The following is a 22,309-nucleotide window of genomic DNA, read 5'->3' as shown; positions in this document are numbered from 1 at the left end:
GTTGCACCAGTTTTGGAAGCTAAACCAAAAGCAGTTTAGTCAAATATTGAGAACCTCGAAACCTACTATTTCTGGCAAAGCAACAAGAATTTCAAACTATCAAATGTTGTATCAAGTCCAAGAAATTCTATATTTGTAATAGGTAGAAACAGAGTAGGAAAATACTTTTTCAGACTAGTTTTGTTTGTACTAGTATATATTCACTTTGTAATTTACATTTCAAAGTATCCAAACACTGAGAACAATCAACCTGAAATTTTTGTTTGTAAGCTTCTGCTCTTCATTCTTTTGTAAGCAGCCAAGTATTTTTACTTGGAAGGTTCTTAATATAAAAATCTCTCAGGTGGATCAAATAATCCACCTGAAATTTTTCAGATCCTTGTTCTTTAAATTTTTATTCTTGTTTTAATTCTCTCTTGTAGCTTGAATATAATCTGTTAAACAAAAATCAGTTGAAATTTTTGTAGATTGTATTCAAACCCCCTTCTACAATCTAACTTGTTGTTTGGATTATCTGAATAACAAAGATAGTTGCACATTACATGAAATTACCAAGTCGAGATTAATGTGATATATCCGGTTAGGATTTTAACGAATTAATAATAATCTATGAATTTTTAAAGGTCGTGTGGATTTCAATTCTACGTGTAGTTTGACAAAATTGATTTAAAATCTTGTAAATTTATCATAGAGTGTTACTGATTTGAGTAGAGTTTTTTGTCAAAATTTTAAGAACTTGATGATGTTTCAGATAGTGCAAATGCACTAGCAAATTATTCAAATTCTTGAGTTTTTGAATAGTCATTTAAGAATATTTTAAGATTTTAAATGATTTTTTAAAATCTTGATAAAATACCCGAAATTTTAAAAAATCCAAATAAATATTCTTCTATTAATTGTACTTCTACAAATAGTGTGATGGAATATATCAAAATTTTAATAAATTATTAGAAATAGAAATTCAATGCACCAAAATTTTAAAATCCAAAAAAATCCTTCATAGTCTTAACTGAAACTGAATACCCGAAAATTCACCTGTAAAAGTTGTATAGTCTGAATGGAAACAGAAAACACTATGCGTTTGCCGGGAGTCGAACCCGGGTCTATTGCTTGGAAGGCAATTATCCTAACCGTTGGACTACAAACGCTAACTGTTTAAATATAATGAACTTTTTATATTCGAATAATTACTAGGCAAAAGTAAAGAGTATATAAAAAGTTGCTGGCCAGGAAATAAGAAAAGATAGAGAAAAAACAGACATGGAGCTCACACACATGGCCAACAACCATGTCCTAACATATTTGAAACCTTTTACTCCAAAACTACCTTCATCATCTTCCACAACATACACTTCACTTTCACTACACCACATCACATCAATAACCAAAGCAAGTCTCACAACCAAAAACAACCCAAATGGGCTTCCCAAAGATGAGCCTAAAATCACCATACCAACCATGAGAGACATTCTAGATTCATCAAAACAACAAAAACTTGAGCTCAGGCTTCAAACTCTTGGACCCTTTTTCCGAATAACAGCGAAAAGGTCGGATAGTGAAGCAGAGATTGGGAGGGCTGAAGGGATAATAAGGGTGTGGTTTGGAAGGAAGATTTTGCACTTGGATTCCATCAAGTTGACTAGAGAAACATTGGGAATGGACAAGTCCATTTTTGGGATTGGTGTGTTTCTTGGAGCAGTGGCTGTTAGATATGGATATGATTGTGGATGTACTTGTGCTGAGTTACTGGCTATTAATGACTCTGATCTTTATCACAAAAAGGTTTGTTCTGTTTATGCTCCACAACTACATTACTTGCTCCATGTTTTTTTCACTCTAGTTGTTTGAAATAACTGTTTAAGTGTCCATATTCATGTTGGAGTGTCAGTTTCGGGTACTCGAGTCCGAGTAACACAATTTTAACAATATTTTAGAATTGTCATGTGGTCATTATAAGTACTTTGTTGCATTCTTATTTTGTAACCAAATCTGATGAACTTTTAATTGCAAGTAAATCCAAACACCCTCATAATTTGACTTGTAAGCAGGTCTTGCCTCAGCTAGCAGATGCTATAGAAGTTATTTCGAATGACTTCCAATTTTTGTTACCATTTTATCTGTAAAAGTGGTTCAGTAAATCAAGATTGTAGTTTGATGAATGAATGTAGGACTATGATCTTTGTCAGTTACTGAAATTCTGGCAAACTTGCAGCTGGTTAAATTTTACACAAGAATCGGATTCAAGACGGTATATGAAGTCACAGGTTCTTCGATGGGAGACTACACTCATATGCTGGTGTGGGGAGGCGTTGGGACAAGAATGGAGGCTAATGTGGAACACCTTCTTGTTAAATGGTGCACTAGATTCATTCCTAAGAAATAATACTTCATTTTCCTATGACTAAGGTATCATCACCATTCCAAAAATCGATTATAGATTTTAATATTCACCTTTTTTTGACCATTGAGTATGAAGTCCATTTTGAAACTGATAGTACAAGAAAATGCTGATCAACATTTGCCATTTTAAAACCTGTTATCTGGTCATTGTTTTGTATGGAAAGTGAAGTATTATCAAGTCCTATCAGTATCCGTCGGCTTCTGCAACAAATATACAGTTTTGTTTAAACTTGAGATGTTGATGCAGAAAGTGTTTCTGGGATACATTACAACATGCAGATCATCTTGAAACTTTTCAATGTATAGAGATAAAATTCATGAAATGGACATTGATCAATAATAAAAGATTTACATACCAAATATTATATTAAAAAACCAAAAAAAGGCCTAACCAGTTGTAATGGGTTATTAATCCTTACGAGCAAGAAACACAATAGGGCTGGAAATACAATACAGGATGAAACTTATTATTATGTACCCTTGCTCCATCAAAAAAATAATTAGCCTAAACAAAAGCCTATGCAGAACACGTAATCTCTCTATTGTTTTAATGAATCAAAGCGGATCTACCGTAGTTCACAAATGCGAAATTCTACAACCGGCATAAATATCCAATGTAGCCGGACACTTAACTGGATCTGCTTCCTGCTGTCCTTCAATGGAATCAAAACGAGCTTCTCCTTCTATCAATTTTTTTCTTTTTCTCTTTTGAGTTGTAGCATTATTCAACAGTTTCTCCAGTGATCTAGTTAACTTGATATGAACTGACAAATGTGCGCAACATGAAGAATGTAGATGTCAGATACCAAGTATAATAAACATAACAAAAGAAGCTATTAAAATGCCACAAAGATTTATAGGGGCTGTTTGTAGTGATCTAGTTAACTTGATATGAACTGACAAATGTGCGCAACATGAATAATGTAGATGTTAAATACCAAGTATAATAAAAATAACAAAAGAAGCTATTAGAATGCCACAAAGATTTAAAGGGGTTGTTTGTTTGACTGCTTCTCTTGATCCGTTTGTGTAAATAAGTAGAAGCGCTTTTAAGAAGCTGAGAATGCTATTCTCTCTCACAGCTTCTACTTCTTTTCCAAATACTTTATTAACTTATTTAATTCTCACTTCTACTCCACTTCTCTAATTTAAGCAATGAGTCACTTCTTTTAAGCTAACCCAAACGGCCCCATGGACTCTTGGTGAGGAAATAATACCTGCTCGAGGGCTCATCTATGAAGGTTATACAGAATTTCACAAAAGAACACGTGCTCAAATATAGATGAGCCATCCATAAATGGCATATCTTGCCATATTCTGAGGTACTCCCTCCGTCCCCCTTTACATGTCCATTTTGATTTTTGACAGTCAAATTGACTATATTTTGGCTAGACTTTACATATATCAGATAGTTGAGAAAAATAATAAGAATTATATCATTAGAAAATATATTGAGTCTATTTTAATATGCAACTTTCAGATTTTAGATATATTGGGTAGATAACTCGTAATATTTAGTCAAAAGTTGGTCAATTTGACTTCTCGAAAAGCAAAATGGACATGTAAAAGGGGACGGAGGGAGTACCACAATTATTTGATCGCTGTAATAAACCCGCAAAAGGTAATCTTATAAAAGTACAAGAGTAAGTCCACAATATACTTGCTTTTTTGGGTTCAGATTAGTTGCATTGTTTTTAGGACATTAGTTACTCTATCAAATTAGCAATTGATTATTTAAGAACAATGTTACAATATTTCATCTAAACATTTACCTCTCTAATGTCAAAAGTGTATGCATTTTCAGCAGAAACATCCTCAAGTCTGAAACAAGGAAAAAAAATAAAAAATAATTAAAAATAACAAAAATATAGGTTAAATATATCAAAGGCGTTGACATTTTAAGAAATGACACAATCAGTCATGACTTTTAGCGTCGACATTCCGGAAGACCGACACAATAGGTCATACACTTTTAGTGTCAGCATTCCGGTGTACCTACACAATTAGTCATCACTTTTAGCGTCGACATCCAATAAGACCGACGCGGTTAGTTATGACTTTTAGCGTCGTCATTCTGGAGACCAACGCCGTAGGTCATGACTTTTAGTGTCGACTCTAGAAACCGATGCTATTGGTCATCACTTTTAGCCTCGGCGTTTTAGAAGACTGTCACTATATGGAACCAATAGCGACGCTCAATTAACCGACGCTATAGGCAACCTACATCGTCTCCTACATTTGCTACGCCTGTTGACTGACGCTGAAAGTCACTATTTTACCAGTGAACGTTGAAAGGTAAACATGGATAAGTATGTTAAGTGTTAAAAGGCAGCGGTAGCGATGACAAAAGAAGATTGTTATAAAATATGATAATTTACATGGTCAGGAGTGATATTATTCCATATTAAGCTGCCAGGTTAGAGACGAAGAATCACTTTTCACTGCCTTTAAAACAGACATGTTAATACCCACACTCAATCACACACATATATTATGAGACCCATTTTTTATATGAGATTTATAAAAAGACCACATATAATATTACAAAATATGTTAATTATACAAAACATGTTCTGCAAGCAATACACATGTATATATATATATATATATATATATATATATATATATATATAAAGTTTTACTCCAATAGAAACCTCTTTAGTCTAGAAACTAAAAACCAAACTGAAATATCACTAAATCCTAAAGCAGATACCACTAAATTCTCAAACAACCCCATCTCCATCTCCATCTTCACCAACCCCACCTCCATCTTCACCAACCCCACCTCCACATCCGCCACTGCCACCACCTCCGTCTCACCTCCTCCATAACCACCACCACCTTTATGCCGCCCGCCCCCTCCATCTCCACCTCCATTATTTCTCTAACAACACAATCTCCACCTCCATCTTCACCAACCCCATCTTGGTCGATGCTTCAACCTTCTTCAGCCCCGTTCATACTTCTTTCTCCACCTCGGCTCAACTTCAAAACACGGCGGAGCCGCCACTATTCCGGCAATGCTCCAACCCCTACTTCAAGCCACCCACACCTTCGCTACAATCATCCTTCCTCCATCTCCACCTTCACCTCCACCATCTCCACCACCGTCACCACCATCTGAATCGAAAACGTGAACAGATCTGAAGATTTGAGCAGTTTTTGAAACATATATGGAGATTCTGGGCTGTTCTGCAAGTTTTCACTAATTCTTGCAACACAGATCACTAAATTCTAAAGAGAATATCACTAAATTGTACTGCGAATATCACTAACTTGTATTGGTTTCTAGTTTTTATTTTAAATGTGGTTTCTATTTGATCATGAGCCTATATATATATATATATAGGAAAAAGTTACAACCCCTATTTTGTTAAAGTCCTCAGAGACCAAACATAACATGTTTTGTAGAACATATAATCTACAAAATTAATAAAAAGGAGTTTTACCTACGTGTATATATTTATATTTTGTATTTTAATGACATTTTGGGAAGAAGATTTAAGATCTTGTATTTTTTTTTCAAACACATTTACTACATATACACATGGAAAAAATGGAATGGTTTAAGGTTCTGCATATGAGATTTTTATTTAACTTCAATACATATGAAAATGTAACCTGAAGACTCTCTTCCTTCAAAACACAACTATTTGAAGCACTTTCTTCATTGTTTCCTGTATTACAAAAAGTTATTAAATTAATAAGCATAACAAAAAATCTAATATATTACTTTAAAATATAAAAAATTTTAAAGATCAAGTAGAAAATCTTATACGTCTCATGATATGTGCAGTTTCGAGAAAATCAAAACAAGTCACAAATCTTGTTGATACTTTTGTGCCACAATTTTAAATATTAACATGTAGATCGGTTGATTCTCACAAAAACAAAATATTTAGGATAATTACCGATTAAAATATGAATCAACCCTATATACCTAAAATCAAATTCAATTGCAAGGTTTCGATACAACAGGATTCATTTGAAACCCAAAATTTTAATCAAATCCAAATGAATCAAAAATTTTAACTCAAACAAAAGGATAAATGAATTTGTATACACAATATATCAAATTAGGATTTAAGTATTTTAATTTCAGTATAAACGGTAAAAATTTATCTGAGAATCGAATTAGAAAATGACTTACCAAGTTATGTCGGATGAAATCTGAATGTTATGTATCTTACAAACTCTTCGATATAGTTGTATGTATCTTGAAAACTCTTCTATGAAGCTAGATCTGAGTAGGCGGGGATGTCAAAGTTACTTTCGTCAAAGATGATTGGGTTATGAAGCTAGATCTGAGTGGGCGGGGATGTCAAAGTTGCTTTCGACAAAGATGATCGGGTTATAGAATTAATGAGAATTTAATAATACAGAGTTTTAATTTATTTGGATAGTTGGATTGTGCATTTTACAAATTCTTATACACAAGATTTTAGATGGTGTGTATAAATAAATTTGTGAATCGATATTTCTCGTAATCAAAATATTACACAAGTAATAATTTAATACTTTTCTTTGGATCATAATTACATGTCATTATTTTTTACTTCTTTGCGAATAACAAGATTGCGATCAGTTTTTAGTGTTGAACATATGAACTAAAATTAGAAATAGTAATAATAATTTTAATATAAAGATAATATTAGACAAGTTTTGAACATCATTTTAAATAATTTATTCAAAAATTAAAATTTTAATTTTCTAGCGATTAAGACTTATAATACTCGGGGAGACTATATTTCGATCCCGAAAAAGTCCGGAACCTTGGGAGAAATATCATATTGAAGTCGTACAAAAGTGACATGTTTGATATCTATGATTGAGCAAAAATGCGAAATAATATAATCGTGGTAAGTTTACTCTGTAACACTTTCGCGGTCATTTGGTTTAAGCTTTTCAGGTATCAGGTATGGATTTTCTTCATTTCAAACTCATACATAGTGTTTCGTTATGGAAAAGTTGTATGAAACCCACACGTCAAACCCACAATGTATGAGTTTTTCATATCCAAGTACGCAGATGGATTTCAAGCATACTTACGGGGAATCAAAGTTTTTTTATTTATCTGTATTTATACAATTACATGTATTTTTTTTATAGAAAACTAAATTAATAACTCAAAAAAAAATATAAAAATATTAATTAAAATAACATTTCAAATAAAATAAAATTAATTATGTAAAAATATTTTCAATTAAAGATATTTATTCCATCATTCAACCAAACACATGATATAAAAATGATATCTCTATCATATGCCACACTATCCGATTACTGATTTCAACCCTACACCAACTCTCGAACCAGACAACCGCTTGTGATCTTGTGATTTTAGAATTGTATTGGTTGATTAAAAATAAAACAATAATATGAATTTTAGAGACATATGTCACTTCACTTTTTGACACAAATTTTTAATCTTTTGACCGTACAGTTTAAGTAAATTCTAATATTAATCATATATTTAGAATAGAATTTTTTTAAATAATACTCCATCCATCCCCTTTTACATATTTATTTTGACTTTTGACCAGCTAAATTGATTATTTTTTGACTCAAAATTACATTTATTATATAATTGAGAATAATAATAAAAATTATATCATTAGAATAATTAATAGATAATTTGTAATATTTAGTCAAAAATTTGTCAATTTTACTTCTCGAAAACTAAAATGGACATTTAAAAGGGGACGGAGGGAATATTAATTATGAGAACAAATGACTTAGAAGAACGCATGAAAAAAAATCAAACGATCTATATTTCAATATATTTCAAAACATGAGTATTATTATTGGCCAAACTTCTGAAATACTCCCTCCGTCCCTTTTTAGTCGTCACATTTTGGTTTTGTGCTGGTCAAATTGACCAAAGTTTGACTGAAATTTATTAATATTTTATCAATTGAAAAAATAAAAAAATATGTCACCGGAAATAACTTATAATCTACTTTAAGATGTAATTTTCAGTTTTTTTAAATAATTAAAGAGTGACTTATAATCTTTGGTCTTTGGTCAAAACTTAGTCAATTTAACAAAAAAAAATAAAAATGTGACAACTAAAAAGGGACGGAGGGAGTAACATTTGTTTCGAAAAGGTTTATGAAATTACTTTCAAACACCAAGATTTAATGGTAATGACTAATGAGTCATTCTTAATTTTAATTTATATATTTTCCCGAAGAAATTAAAAAACAAATTTGTTTCCAATCCTTTATGTACAAGAGTGAGAGAAGCCCTAGAGGCTAGAGCTGAGCAGTGTTGGTTTTCCCCGTTCCTGAAAATTTCAGAGGCCTATACTCTCTCCTCTCTCTTACTCCTATGTCTCGCCGAGAACATGGTCGAGATTCTGATTCCAGACGACACCGTTCGAGATTTGATCGAGAACCCAGGTCCCTCTTCCCTCTTTATTATTATCACATCATCCCGTTTCTTTGTATTTTCTAGAAAATTTAACTTATGAGTGTTTGCATCGCCTACTATTGTATAATTCGTGTGCATATATGAGAGCATGAGCTTAAATATTATATTGGGGTTTCGTTGTTTTAATATTTGGGGCTTTATTTGTTTGATTGTTGACTCATTTTGTGACGTGTGTGTAATGTGCTTGTATAATTTGATGTGAATTAGCAAATGGGTCTGATGGAATTTGTTATACTGCCCTCGAGATGGGTCTGTTTTTTTTCCGGCTCAAGAGTCAAGGGTTTGGTAGGCATTGTGAGGAGACTAATTTTGACAATTATTATTTTTCGGTTCAGTTTACTGGGTATGTTTTGGTAATTTGGTCTATATTCAGTTTGCAGTCTTTTCGAGTCATTGAAGCTGGTAAGGCTATGGAATTTGTCAATGTATTAGGGTACTGGCGGTAATAGTCACATCATTAGTGCTGCGGAAAGATTATTCTTAGTTTAGTTGGTGTAAATTAAATGATGTCAAAGGTAAATGTAAATTGCGATACATTTGTTGTAGAAGTGAATGTCAATTAGAGGCTATACTTTGGCCATTCCTGAAAAATTTTAATAATGCTGTTCGAAGATAAAACTTTATGATGAAATAATGAACTAGAGTTGATATAACTAGCATCTAATAAATAATATCTATTGAGGTATTTTTGTTAATACTATAGTCCTAAGAGAACAAGAAGGGATGATGAATCAGTCACTGAGCGATCATCTAGCAAGCTTAAAGTGGGAGCTGAAGAATTTCAAGATCATGATCGGAAGCACCCACGCCGTCTGCAAGATGCTGTACCTCTTGATGCTCCATTAGCACCTGATGCAAAGGAGGAGGGCGAGTTTGTTGGAAAGGATGCTGACAAGAAAACTGATGCTAACCGAGATGTAAAGAGACATCCAACCAATCGAGATGACGCGCAACAATCGAAGTCATACTTTCAGGTTCAATATTGTTGTATTCTTTTGTGCATATCATCCTTAAAATAGACAACTGATCCAGTTTTGTCCGCAGGTCTGATTGAGAGGTTTTCCTTCATTTTGCAAATTTGATTACGGTTAAACCATATATTACTGCATTTGTTCCTTGCGGATTGCTGATACAGTTTCTAGTATCTTGGGATTCCATAGCTGTTTCTTGGGTAACTGTTTTATAAGTAACCCGACTTGTGGTTACTAAAAAAAAACTGTGCTCATTTTTGTTTGTTTGGAGAGTTTTAATTTTCTCAGAATAAGTTAACAGAATTTATTAGAGAATTAAGGTACAGAAATGTGAAGTACTACTTGCTACTGAATTTATATATGACTTAACATGGCAGAAATCGACAAATTAGAACATTAGTGCATAAAAGGCTCATTTATGTACAATAATAGGAAACTTGAATTAAAATCTAAGGTAAATTTAACCTTCCCTATTGTGTTTGTATGGGTTCTAGTATATTGTTTAACTAAGACAGGATGGGGAAGGGGTTTACATGCTACACTACTATATTGTAAAGCTTTGGCCTTTAAAGAAGCAAAATGATAAAGAAACTCAAGCAAGACCCTACTTCAAGAACAGAAAGAGGGTCTGTATCATGTCGAAACTCGAAAGCTATAATTATGTAATCATTACACGGAAAGTCATGTAAAAGCACACAAGTATATACAGATTTAACTTTGGCTTTACACTTCAGTCATACATACGAATGCTTGATACCGTCTAGCATATATGCGGTTAATGATGTTTTGTTTTGGCCTTTTGGGTGAAAAATAAATATATGAATTCTGACTGATGTAGAGCAGTACTGGAGTATTGCTTGGCCTGGTGCCTTGTCTACCTTTGTGTAAATAACCATCTTAGGCTTGCGTATGCGTGTCTTATAACAGCACGATGAGCGTGGCAGTGCCAGGCATGTTGGCAGAAGCCACAGTCGCAAGGATGATAGTGGTAAGTTCACTATTTTCATTTGCTGTTCCTTGCTCCTTGTAACAATTAATCTGTCTTTAGCCGGTTGGTAATAAATTAAGTCGTATCCTATTTTTCACATTGTAAGAAATTACCTTGTCAGATCTGCATAGTGATTACCAAACATGTATGGTGGTGTGTGAAATTGTTCTAATTATAGAGGATGTGCAGACTTACTAAGACATGCTAATATTTTTGTATATGTTTCAAAGAATGTTAATAATCTTCAAAGTGAAACAAGTGTAATTAGCCATTAAAAATTTAGAAGCCCTTCTGTTGAGATCTCATTAAGCATCTGTAACTTTGTTTCAATTGAAGGTTTTGTATTTATAGGGTATAACACTGATATGATAAAGGAATGTACTATATGCATGTGTGTGTATTTGTGTAGTACTTTGTTAAAAATGTGATTTCTCTGTTTTCATTGTCAGAAAAAAAATTCCTTTTTCTTTCATTTAAAAGATATGTTGCATGCTGGTCACCAGTTATGTTCTTATTAACTATTGTTTTTTCTTTTTTATTGAAGAGCGAGGATGGTTTAGGGACTCAAAGGATCAGCGGAGTGGAAGAACAGACAGGACAGCAGTTGATAATAATCTGCAGAAAGATGAGAAGTCACATGCTCGTGGGGATGACAGTCGTGCTTGGCGCCATGACCGGTTCTTTGAAAGGGAGTCTGAAGGGAAACCACCTGCAAAGAAAAGGCCTGCGTTTACTGAGCAAAAAGTTCCTGTTGAGTCCAAAAGTGCTGAGAAAAAAGTGTCTGAGACCCTAAAGAAAAGTCAGACCGACTACCTCAATCCAGGAGGTGAGAGAAGAGAGGATAGAGGTCAGGAATTCCGTCGTACAAACAGATCTGAAAAACCGCCTGTATGGAATGGAAACTCAAACAGAAGCAGTGGAGATACATATAGAAGCAACCAACAGAGAGGTTACTTTTCAACGAGAGAGAGATTTGCTGGTGGTGATACATACAGGGGAAGAGAAAACTTTAACAGAAGACCAGGTAATTATCCAGGTGGTGCACGTGTTGAAAAGTGGAAGCATGACCTTTACGACGAGACCAACAAGAGTCCTACCTCCAAAAATGAGGAAGAGCAGATTGCCAAAGTTGAAGCACTTCTGTCATCATAGTTCAGTTCCTGCATGGGACTGCACTCAGCTTTTGGGTTAATGATTAATGTAGACTTGAAGCTAGCCTGGAAAAAACAATGTGGATTTATGATTGTTTGTGTAAGAGTTTACTTTATTGTTCTTGATCCTTTCTTTTTGATGTGTTCTTATATTTTTTTGATATTGTCCTCAACTATAGTTGGTGACTTGGTTTAGTGTCCTTTCTACGGAACCGAGCCAAGATTATCTGAACATTACCTAGCCGAGATCTGATCAATATGCTTGATTCGAGTTTTACTAATGGGTTCAGGCTTCTTTTTTTTTCCTTGACAAATATGACTTATAGCCTTACAAATGAGTCTACGAAACTTTTGGGGTGAGCCAGGGTCGAACTCAGAACCTGAAACTTGGGATGTAGATGATAAGCTCTTAACCACTGAGTCTTGATTATTTAGCTCGAAGTTCGGCTGAACAATACGCTTGATAAGAGTATTACTAAATGGTTTGGGCTTGAGTTCAATTGAGTCTTAATTGTTAAGCTCTGAGTTGGGGTAAATAATGTTTGATATATTAGAGACCTGAAAAGATCGATTCTACGAAAACTTATAAAAAGTTAAAAATGTTAGATTTGGATTGAATTTTCGATTCTATGAAATACTTACAGAATCGCACACAACAAATAGAGACTTGATTAGGCTTGCAACTTGCAAGCGTTGCTAATCGAGTAATTTGAATCTCCAGGTCTTCTCCATAAAAAAATATTTGAATAACTAAGATAGGTTCAGTTTATTGTCTAAGCTGAATTCTATGAGTGATATTTTGCGAGTGAATCTCAAATGACTCATAAAAATGTTTGACCCGTTTGTAGCTCACTTCACTCCGAATTTGCAAATGTTATTACATAAGACATTTTTTCTGCAGTTGTAATTTAAGGAGACTTTTTTCTGTACTGAAATTTTTCGTACACTCAAACAGAAGCTAGAAAATGAAAAATGTCAAGACTAAACAAATATGATTGAACTATTTTCGTAAAACAAACAGAACCTCAATGTCATTTAATTTCCATCATTTGCAGAAACACCGATCATCTTTGAGCCTTCAATATTTAGAAGCAAGAGCAAATATCTATATACATCATACGAAGGTGCTTTAAAACTTCAAAAATTTCTAGTTTCAACAAAAACTTGTTCAAAGTTTACATCCATCTGTATTGCTGATATATTGATATTTACTACTCTCTTACACATTTCTACAAATTAGCATATCAGTAGACCAATTACCTCCGGTATGGAGTGCAAAAATATTACTAATGATCCGACTCAAAGTACAGCCTACAGTTGATGAAAGCAACTTGCAACTTGTACATGTTCCTCCAATGACAAGTCTGTCTTTCAAATTTCATCAAGACTCCACCAGCTTAAATGGCTGTGGTGGCACCAAACACACGGACACCTGCAAGCAATATGACAATTTCCCTCTTTTAGGGCCCATAACTAAAATTTAGCACCAAGGAATAAGGATCATTTCTTCAATGAGAACTGTACATCAACATGATTTGATAGTTGAGAGTTTTTACTAAGAGCAAAGGCTCAGAAAAGGATAAGACTAGGCGACGTCAAGACAAAACCTCTAATCCGAAACATATTAGGCCAACTACAAAATGAGTAATACAAATGTGGTTTAAAGTCTGCCACTATGGGAACTAATAGTGATATCCATCCTCATGATTAGTAGAGAATCATATGATGAAAAGAATTCTTACCTCGAAATTGCATCCATTAATGATGCAGATCTTCAATGTCAGCTAATGGAGCAGCATTCATGCCAGACCTTTTATTTGGCATGTTGACCACCAGTTGACCGCATGCACCACTTATATCTTGGCCCATTTGCTTCCGAACAGTAGTTCGTATTTCATAGGTCCCCCGGAGGATTTTCTGAAATATTGCAACTTTCTGTTCGCTGCTCGTTCCGAAATCACTTGAACTACCGATTGGATTGAAAGGTATCAGGTTAATAACCTGCCAGAGAAGCATGAAGTTGCATAAAGGAACCAAAATGCTAATATGTAGAGTCTATGAGTAGATTTTATAAATTATAATTTTTTTATTAGTTTCCAGGTTCTCAAGTAATAAAGCACAAACATCAACATGATTATAGGTCCAATAATCCACCTTATCTCCCGTATAATAGATCCCTAAGCATCTCCAAGTTTGCAGCACTAGCAATTGTCTTTCCTAGACACTATTTGAACCGTATGATAGTGAAGAGTGTTTTCTCATCATTAGTTGGACCGTTGAAATATTATTATTATTAAGCTTTCCTCTACAAAGAATAAAAGAAGCTTCCAAAATATAACTAAATTCACAATTTCTTTGTCGCATTTAATCTGTAAACAAGCATAATTTGACATAATTACATATTAATATAGACCTGCAGAATTAAAAGAAATCTTATTTTCATCTTCAGGAATAGAAAAAATGGGTGTCATTTGCGAAAATTTGAATAACTAACTGGCTGTATACTAAAAACATATAGTGACATTAGAATAGAGATAGATCTCACCACTTGAAATGTTTCAAGCAACTTGCCAAGCTGATGAGCATGTTGTTCTTCATCATTTATCCCATCAAGCATTATGTACTCAATAAAGATTTTTTGCTGGCTAAGAATTTATGGAAGAAGTTAACACATGGCAAATAAGGAACTAAAAAAATAAATTTGGAAAGAGTATGCAAAATATAAAAGCCCAAACAGGAACCTGTTCTTTTGATATTCTTGCAGTGCATCCATAAGTTTATGTAAGGGAAAAGCCCGCGCTGCAGGCATTATTTGACAACGAATATCTTGAACTGGCGCATGTAGAGATACTGCCAGGTTCACATTTGGCATATCGCCATGAAACTTCTTAATAGCATGGATAATTCCAACCTATGAAGGTTTTAAGTCAAAGAAATTTGTTGTACTAAAAATATTTTGAGCAAGTAGTTATGGGTTGCATTTATACACTTGAAAGCTTAAACTGCTTGGTAACATGAGAGCTTGATGGTATTATTGAGCATAAATTTTGTCGTAATTTGGTAAAATCCTTCATTCTCTTAGTAATCATACAGGAATAATACAGGTAAACAATTTAGCAAAAATAAAGGGTACATACTGTTGAGACAGTAATTTTCCTTGGTGAAAGCTGAAATGGAGAAGTTGTCATCACTTGGATAGCTTCTGTTAAAGCAGTATAGTTATTCAATGGCTCCCCCATTCCCTGCACAAAATTCAAATGACATCATTGAAAGTGTTGTGAACCAGCAAAGTAACACCAGTTTCCTTGAATGAAAAACCCAGTGCACAGTCCCCCATCCAAAACCAAATCAATGATATCCAAAAAAATTTGTGGCACAACTTTGCTACTCGGACTGGACTGGAAGTGTCCAACATGGATACGTGTCCAAGTTTCAGTCACAGCAACAATTTGAAAATTTTACAAGTTTTTGGCTTGAAATAAGTGTCCAGGTGTCCATACCCATGTCTGAATGTCGAGTGTCCGACACAGGTACTTGAGGCAAAATGAAGAGTTCAAGTAACAGTGGCAACACATGGATATGCAGAGTAGACAAATAACGGACTATGAAATAAAAGAGACCAATATATCCCAAAAAATGCTTAATCTTATACCAAATACTGAGGAAAGATTAGTAGACCATTCATGCGTGATGGAAGACTCTAAACATAAATGCATGATGATACTAATTCAATCAACTTAATGTTACAAAAAACTAACTACTTTAAGTATCTAACATCAGGACTCATCTGTGATTCTAAATAGTAAAAAGTTATCCAGTTATAATTGAAAATCTTTAAACGTTTTAACTTTATTTTATGATATAAAAAAGTCATCTAGTTTAACTGAAAATTGACAAACCACTTTAGAAACTGCATCATATAATGAAAACACAGATAAAACTAGCTGCACACGTTCCACTCAACAATGCATTGCATCTGCTAATTCCATGTCCTATAGAAAGATATAGAAGACTAAAAGGTAAATATATCGTAGAAACTAAATTTACCATGAAAACGATATTACGGATTTTTGAGATGCGAGAGGCATGCACCAACTGTTCTATTATCTCTCCTGATGACAGATTACTTTTGAACCCCATAGTTCCCGTTGCACAAAATGTGCATCCCATCTTGCAACCAACCTATAGAAAGACGAAATATACATAGGATTCAAAAAATTAATCTTAGTACAAATTATTTGAACATCATCAAGATGACTTGAGACGTATTTTAGGATTAAAATACATAATATAAATATGTGAAGAGTCTGAACAGTTAACTATTCATCCAAAGTTCAAGATAGCTTAAGCTATGATTAATACCATAATGTCAGGGAGCAGCGAACCAGTAATAGTAATTGAATAAGACTAGTAGTATAAGCATTAGCAAGGGAATTTAGCTAATTTTCTACATTATATTCCTATGAATGCCAATTTATGGTGTAATTCTCTTATGCTTTTAATTTATTTATAGAATTCATTACCACCACTCTTGCTCTCTAGGTTATCCTCTTAAACTCTCTCTATAACAACTTTCTTCACAAGTAATCTCTCAGTAATCTCTGTTTACTAATCTCTGCTAGATCTCTGTTTTCTTACTTGATTACTGAATTTCTAGTAGCATAATAAATTCAAAATATCACAAAAACATTAAAAAATTCAGAAAACTCAAAGTCCAGCTCCTCAGTAATTGGTAACATAGCAGCAGAAATTAATCAACCACAGATTCTATCGTGTTGTGCACTTCATTCTCAGTGAAACGAACCTCTAGGTGCAGAAACTGCAGCTGTATTCTCAGAGATCTGCCATCATCAACCCAGGTTTTCTCGTCTTAAGCTCATCTCTTATATCTGTTAATTTCCTGTTATATCTCGTTGATAACTTAGTTGAATTAGCTGAATCATACTCGTGTACTTGTAGATAGTCATTCTCAGTTGTTATTAGCGGAAAGTACATAATAGCAGGTTTGAAACTGTTCGGTATAAGCACATATTTGTTCTGTTAAGTCATAAGTGGCGTACTGGTTGTTTGCTGCATTTACAACTGAATGCTGGAGAATAGTTGACGTTTGTGGTAATTGTAGTTGCATAGTAAGTGGGGACCGTGATTGAAGTAGTGCATTGATGCTGTTGCTAAAGTCTGAAGTACTGGTGTGTAAGACCACAGTAGTCGAGTACAAGTGCATTGATGCAATTCGATAGATTATATGAGGATGAGTTATTTACTGTAGTGGAGATAATTCTGAGACTTCTCATCCAGAAAAATTGAGTAGGTTACCATAGACTTTCATGGTAATGTTTATGTTTCTACTGTGATGAGTTAACAAAAGAACAAAAATGCAAAACACCTCGGAATTTCCTGATGGTAGCTGAATTAGAAGAAGACTACAAAAGAACCATAGTATGATGAGGATCCTAAAGGGAAAAGAGATATAGAGGATCGACAGAGTCACAAGATTATATTAACAGTCATGAAAACATATTAACAGCTTTAGGAATGAAAAATTTCAAGGCAATATCAGCTTATGCAGTTTAAAGGAGTTTGTCAAAGCAAAGCTATTAAAATCTTCATTGATAGTGGAATGACAGGGATCCGTACACAGCATAAATGAAAGGGATACTGAATTCAGTTATTAAGGTTTGGGTGACTGATTTGCAAGATTGGGGTATTATTATGGGCATTGAGTGTTTAAACAAGGAGAGCTTAATGTAACTATAAATCTCATGCATTGCAGTTTAAGTGGCAAGGAAGTCGATTAGGCTTACTCCTGTTTCCAAGGTAGATATAATAGAATATTGCCAATAATTAGCTGCTATGGTACCAGTTTGGATGGAATAGAATATAGATCATTGATAGCTATGAAAGGGATCAAGAGTTGTAAATAATCATCACTGAGGTTTCCATTAACAAATTTGGTCCCCAACAATACTACTTAAAGCAAGACTTGATGAGGTATCAATCAAATGAGTAGTTGGAACTTGAAAGCAAGGGATTTGAGAAAAAAAGATTTTAAAGAGATGCATAGCAATGAAATTGGGGGGCACTCTAGAAACGGGGCCGCTTACAAAATATGACGGGTAAGGGAATGTGAAATATGCCAGCAAGTAAAAGGGGAAAAATGTGAAAAGCACAGGGTTACTGAAACCTAAAATGTTTCTCAGGAGCCTTGGACAGACATAGCTATAATTTTCATATTTACTTTGCCAAAATCCAAAGGATTTAAATTATTTGGGTGGTTTATAGGTTTAGCAGGTATGCCCACTTTATAGCCAATTTGTCCTATTACAGCTTAAGAGTTTAGGTCAGATTTTTTATGAGCAGGTCTATAGACTGCATGGAATACGTGAAATGAGACCAGTGTTGTGAAAAGCGCGCCTAGGCGCAAAGCGCACCCTTAGCGCCTCATATATGTCGAGGCGAAGCAATTTCAATCAAGCGCACGCTTTTAGCCTTGAAGCACAAAGCGTGCTTAAGCACGAAGCGGTAGAAAAGCGCGCTTTAGCGAAGCTAAGCGCATAATAAGATATTTAATGTTATTGGGCCACTTTTAAGGCCCAAAAGTACCAACCCATAACAAAAAAAGAATTTTGGGTCACTTTTAAGGCCCAAAAGTACTAACCCATAACAAAAAAAAAAGAATTTTAGGTCCAAATAAAAAGGCTATATCAGACTCTCAGCTTTCAACGACTTTAAAAGGGGAAAAGCCTAGCCATTCTTTCCTCTCATCTCCTGGACGGGGAATCAGATGAAGATGATGAGCAGGTCTTCTTCGATGATGATGGACTAAACTAGTCAACAGTTGAAAAAGCTTCAGGTGCTAGAGAGCCCGCATATAATTCCATATCGCAACCAAAATCAGCCTCAAATTCTAATAGGGTTCAAAATAACCCCAATCCTTCAAGTTCAAAAAAGAGCAGAGGTAAGAGGCCTCGATGTTTAATATATGAGGACGAAGAAGAAGAAGAAGAAGAAGAACAGGAGTTTGAATTTGAAGAGAACACTTTAATACATGAAGAAGAGTCAGAAGACTCAGATCAGGATTTTGAAGATGAAGACTTCGATGAAGATGACTTTGGTGAAAATGATTGATAAAATATCTACCTGTTGGGAGCTAAGTCACTCAGACTCGGGTACGGAGTGTCGGACACGACACATATCCGGGTGTCGGACTCGGTACCTCTGAAAATTTAGGACACGGGGACACCGTCCGAATTTTAAACACGGGTACGGGGACACGGCATAATATACTATTTTTCAATAAATAATATTTTTATATTTTCATAGCAATCATCAAAAAGATCAGTGAAATAAGTTTCATGTAATTTATCTTTTTTCATAAAATTTGGTTCATTTTAGGACTATAATGATTTTTATTTTAATTTAATAAATTGAAGATTTTAAGTTTGAATATATTACGCACCATAAAAAAAAGAGTTTGAATATATACCAAATTTAGAATGAAAGAGGAAGGAAAGAAAAGAAAAGATCTGTCTAATTAAATTCCAAACTTCACGCATGAAAATTAAAAAGAAAAGTGGAAGACAGCTGTGTTGCATGTGCTAACAGCTGGTTGTATAGAAAAATTAAAAAAACAATTAAAAGCAGTCTCTCTCTTCAGACTCTTCTTTCCCATCTCTTTCTTCTTCTCTTTCCACCAGTCGTCTTCCCCGCTCGTCATCATCGGCGCTCGTCCTTAATTTTCACCTTTCAAATTATTCCGATCTAGTTTGTAACCTGAAAACACATGATAAGATTGGTAGTTATTTTGGCAATCTGCAAAAATTTCGGGCGACCTACAAAATTTTTCCGATGGCGACGATGAAGGATCCGTATGCGCACAGACGAATCCGGCACGTGTCCCGTGTCGTGTCGTGTCGACATGGGTACGGCCGCCAGAAGTGCAGAGTCGGAGTAACATAGGTTGGGAGCTGGAAGTTTGGAATTCTGCCTATGAAACATAAATTTTGAATTTTAATATTTAATTTTAGGATTGTTTTTCCCTCTAAAAGTATTATTTAATATATTATAATGGATAAATTAAGTTATTTTTGGCTTAAAGTGCGATTTAATATATTATGAAGTATAAATTATGTTATAAACCTATATACATATATCCTAACTAATATATAAAAAAAATTGTAAAACATGAGCCTAGCTTCAAAGAAGCGCGGACCTCGCTCTTGCACTTTGCGCCTAGGCTCCAGAGAGTTTTGCGCCTCGGTGCGCTTAATACTTTTGATGACACTGCATGAGACCATTGTGAGTGATAGAGAGAGTCTGTTTCGAAGTGAATTTTGAAACAGGTACTAGGCTTTGCATGAGTTACAGGCGTACTAGTAATTATAATAGTTGTAAGACTAGTAGTATAAGCATTATTGAGGGGTATTCAATTCAATGCCTATATGGATTTCCTATAAGTACCAGTTTGAGTTGTAATTCTTTTATATTTTTGCAATTAAATAAAAGAATTCATTTCTACTGCTCTTTCTCTCTCTAGGTTTTTCTATCAACTGCTTCTCTCTATAAATATCTTAGCAATCATCTCTCTCAATCTCTCTATAAGCTAGATATCTGTGTTTTCTCACTTTTTTAATGCATTTCTAGCTCATAAACTCTGAAAAACAAAAACATTCGAAAATCCAGCACACTCAAAATACAGTGCCTGACACACAATTACTTCAAGCTCCAAAAATAATAAGTGAAAATCAGCCTATTACATATGGATGGGAAATATAACCTGAGAGGATATACACAATGTTGACCTAAGACCACCTGGACGAGGTTTCCCACCAAGCGTTCCCAAACTTGAATCATACCGCATAATTACAGCTTCCACAAATGCACCATTCTGCAAGTATAAGAAAACAAAACATTATATCTCTATCAAAGGCACACTAGTAACTTTAAACTAGCGAAGTGTAAAATATATTTTTAAAGCATGTACAAAGCATGTACAGGACAGTTTTTGTTCATGTCATACCACTAGCAACTATATTATATACTCAACATCTTCAATAAATAATATACAGGACAAGGTTAGTTTACATTTCTCTTGGCAAAAACTTGAGGGAAAAGAACAATATAATCATCCAGCTACTAAACTACTCTCTCTGTATCAAATCAGTTGACCATCAGCCATCAAATTAATGCCTCAGAACCTTGTGATCAACTCCAGATTATTCAAATTATGATATAAAATTACAATGTCAATCTTCTCATTCTCTGAAGTAAAAGAATCAAACCTAAGCTACAGTCTAAAAAAACCTAACTTATAAACTATACAACTGTCCTAAATCAATAGTACGCACACTTCAAAACCAATATTATCATGTGCAGAATAAATTCGGCATAAACACATAACGAAAAACATTAGTGTTGTACTACACCTTACCTGCAACTTAATGAGCATCTTGGTGGTAACTTGGTCAGACGAATCAGTAGCAGAGTGCAGAGTCGAGCTCAAAGTTTTAAACTTTGAGCGAAGTAACGTATAAGCCGCTGAGGGCAAAGACGGAATATCTTCCCATTCACAATTAGGGTTGTGAAGCAAGTACCTTTTTTGCAAAATGACACAATTTGCACCCAACTCAAGTTAGATACGACCAAGAATTCTTCAATCCATTCATAAACACAAACAATATACATACATAATACAAACAATATACATGAATTCTCACATTCACATTCACACACACGCACACTAGGTACAATAATATGCAATTTTACAAAGAACCCAGATCATAAAACACCAAGAATTATCAACTAGCGACAAATAAGAGCAATATGCATATATAATCATAAACACACACATAGATGTAACGAAAAAGGGGGACTCACTTCCAGATTAAAGGGATGAAGTGGGTGTTGATTCCAGAGTTGTCAAATTCAGTTCTGACTGCAGATGCATCAAACACTGATCTTAAACCCATAACCAAGCAAGATTTTCAATGAATTTTTAACAAGAATCTTGGGGTTTATGCTCAACCCTTCACTGTGCAGCTTTCCTCGTCTTGAAATACGCTTTGACGACGTAGACGTAAAATTAAAAATCCCTACACTTGTTATTTTTTTTAAAAAATAAATTGCACTATATAATACCTTATTTTTTTTTTTTGATAAATATGATTACAAATGAGTATTTGTTCTGAGAAACTGTCGAGGTAAGCCAGTGTCAAACTCAGGACCTGAATGACAAAAGATGAGCTCTTAACACTCAGTTATCCAACCGTGCTCTAAAAACTAGTCCAAACTGAATCTTTTCTTAGCAGATTGGTTCGATTCAGTTTCGGTTTAATACAAAAATATATATTTTTTAAAATTATTTTTTC

General features: G+C 34.2%; 3 protein-coding genes and 1 non-coding gene across 4 annotated transcripts; 2 read left to right on the top strand and 2 right to left on the bottom strand.

Annotated features, from left to right (window-relative positions):
* Positions 1-1,076: 1,076 nt before the first annotated feature.
* TRNAG-UCC (transfer RNA glycine (anticodon UCC)) lies at positions 1,077-1,148 on the bottom strand. Its single transcript has one exon. It is a non-coding gene; the product is annotated as a tRNA-Gly (tRNA).
* A 58-nt stretch (positions 1,149-1,206) lies between these two features.
* LOC108195868 (uncharacterized) lies at positions 1,207-2,629 on the top strand. Its single transcript, XM_017362874.2, has 2 exons — positions 1,207-1,782; positions 2,213-2,629. Exons 1-2 carry the CDS (start codon positions 1,261-1,263, stop codon positions 2,381-2,383), a joined length of 693 nt encoding a protein of 230 aa, XP_017218363.1. The 5' UTR covers positions 1,207-1,260; the 3' UTR covers positions 2,384-2,629.
* A 5,987-nt stretch (positions 2,630-8,616) lies between these two features.
* LOC108204992 (uncharacterized) lies at positions 8,617-12,075 on the top strand. The gene is made up of 4 exons (XM_017374725.2): positions 8,617-8,801; positions 9,536-9,806; positions 10,731-10,791; positions 11,336-12,075. The coding sequence occupies exons 1-4, from the start codon at positions 8,731-8,733 to the stop codon at positions 11,941-11,943; spliced, it is 1,011 nt and encodes a 336-aa protein (XP_017230214.1). The 5' UTR covers positions 8,617-8,730; the 3' UTR covers positions 11,944-12,075.
* A 977-nt stretch (positions 12,076-13,052) lies between these two features.
* Positions 13,053-22,044, bottom strand: LOC108223689 (uncharacterized). The gene is made up of 9 exons (XM_017398443.2): positions 21,819-22,044; positions 21,373-21,535; positions 20,719-20,829; positions 15,990-16,124; positions 15,080-15,184; positions 14,684-14,853; positions 14,488-14,587; positions 13,685-13,943; positions 13,053-13,374 (listed from the first exon to the last, which is right to left on the bottom strand). Exons 1-8 carry the CDS (start codon positions 21,908-21,910, stop codon positions 13,701-13,703), a joined length of 1,119 nt encoding a protein of 372 aa, XP_017253932.1. The 5' UTR covers positions 21,911-22,044; the 3' UTR covers positions 13,053-13,374; positions 13,685-13,700.
* Between the last annotated feature and the right edge of the window lie 265 nt (positions 22,045-22,309).

The sequence above is a fragment of the Daucus carota genome, chromosome 1, assembly GCF_001625215.2.
Source record: "Daucus carota subsp. sativus chromosome 1, DH1 v3.0, whole genome shotgun sequence".
Lineage (NCBI taxonomy): Eukaryota > Viridiplantae > Streptophyta > Magnoliopsida > Apiales > Apiaceae > Daucus > Daucus carota.
The sequence above is the reverse complement of the archived record's forward strand: the minus strand, read 5'-3'. Positions and strand labels throughout refer to the sequence as shown.

Coding starts and splice junctions, on each gene's coding strand:
- LOC108195868 (XM_017362874.2), top strand. CDS start 1,261: ATGGAGCTCACACACATGGCCAACAACCATGTCCTAACATATTTGAAA. Junction 1,783..2,212: donor CTGATCTTTATCACAAAAAG/GTTTGTTCTGTT, acceptor GCAAACTTGCAG/CTGGTTAAATTTTACACAAG.
- LOC108204992 (XM_017374725.2), top strand. CDS start 8,731: ATGTCTCGCCGAGAACATGGTCGAGATTCTGATTCCAGACGACACCGT. Junction 8,802..9,535: donor AGATTTGATCGAGAACCCAG/GTCCCTCTTCCC, acceptor TTAATACTATAG/TCCTAAGAGAACAAGAAGGG. Junction 10,792..11,335: donor CAGTCGCAAGGATGATAGTG/GTAAGTTCACTA, acceptor TTTTTATTGAAG/AGCGAGGATGGTTTAGGGAC.
- LOC108223689 (XM_017398443.2), bottom strand. CDS start 21,910: ATGGGTTTAAGATCAGTGTTTGATGCATCTGCAGTCAGAACTGAATTT. Junction 20,830..21,372: donor AGATGCTCATTAAGTTGCAG/GTAAGGTGTAGT, acceptor TTATACTTGCAG/AATGGTGCATTTGTGGAAGC. Junction 15,185..15,989: donor TCCGTAATATCGTTTTCATG/GTAAATTTAGTT, acceptor AATTTTGTGCAG/GGAATGGGGGAGCCATTGAA.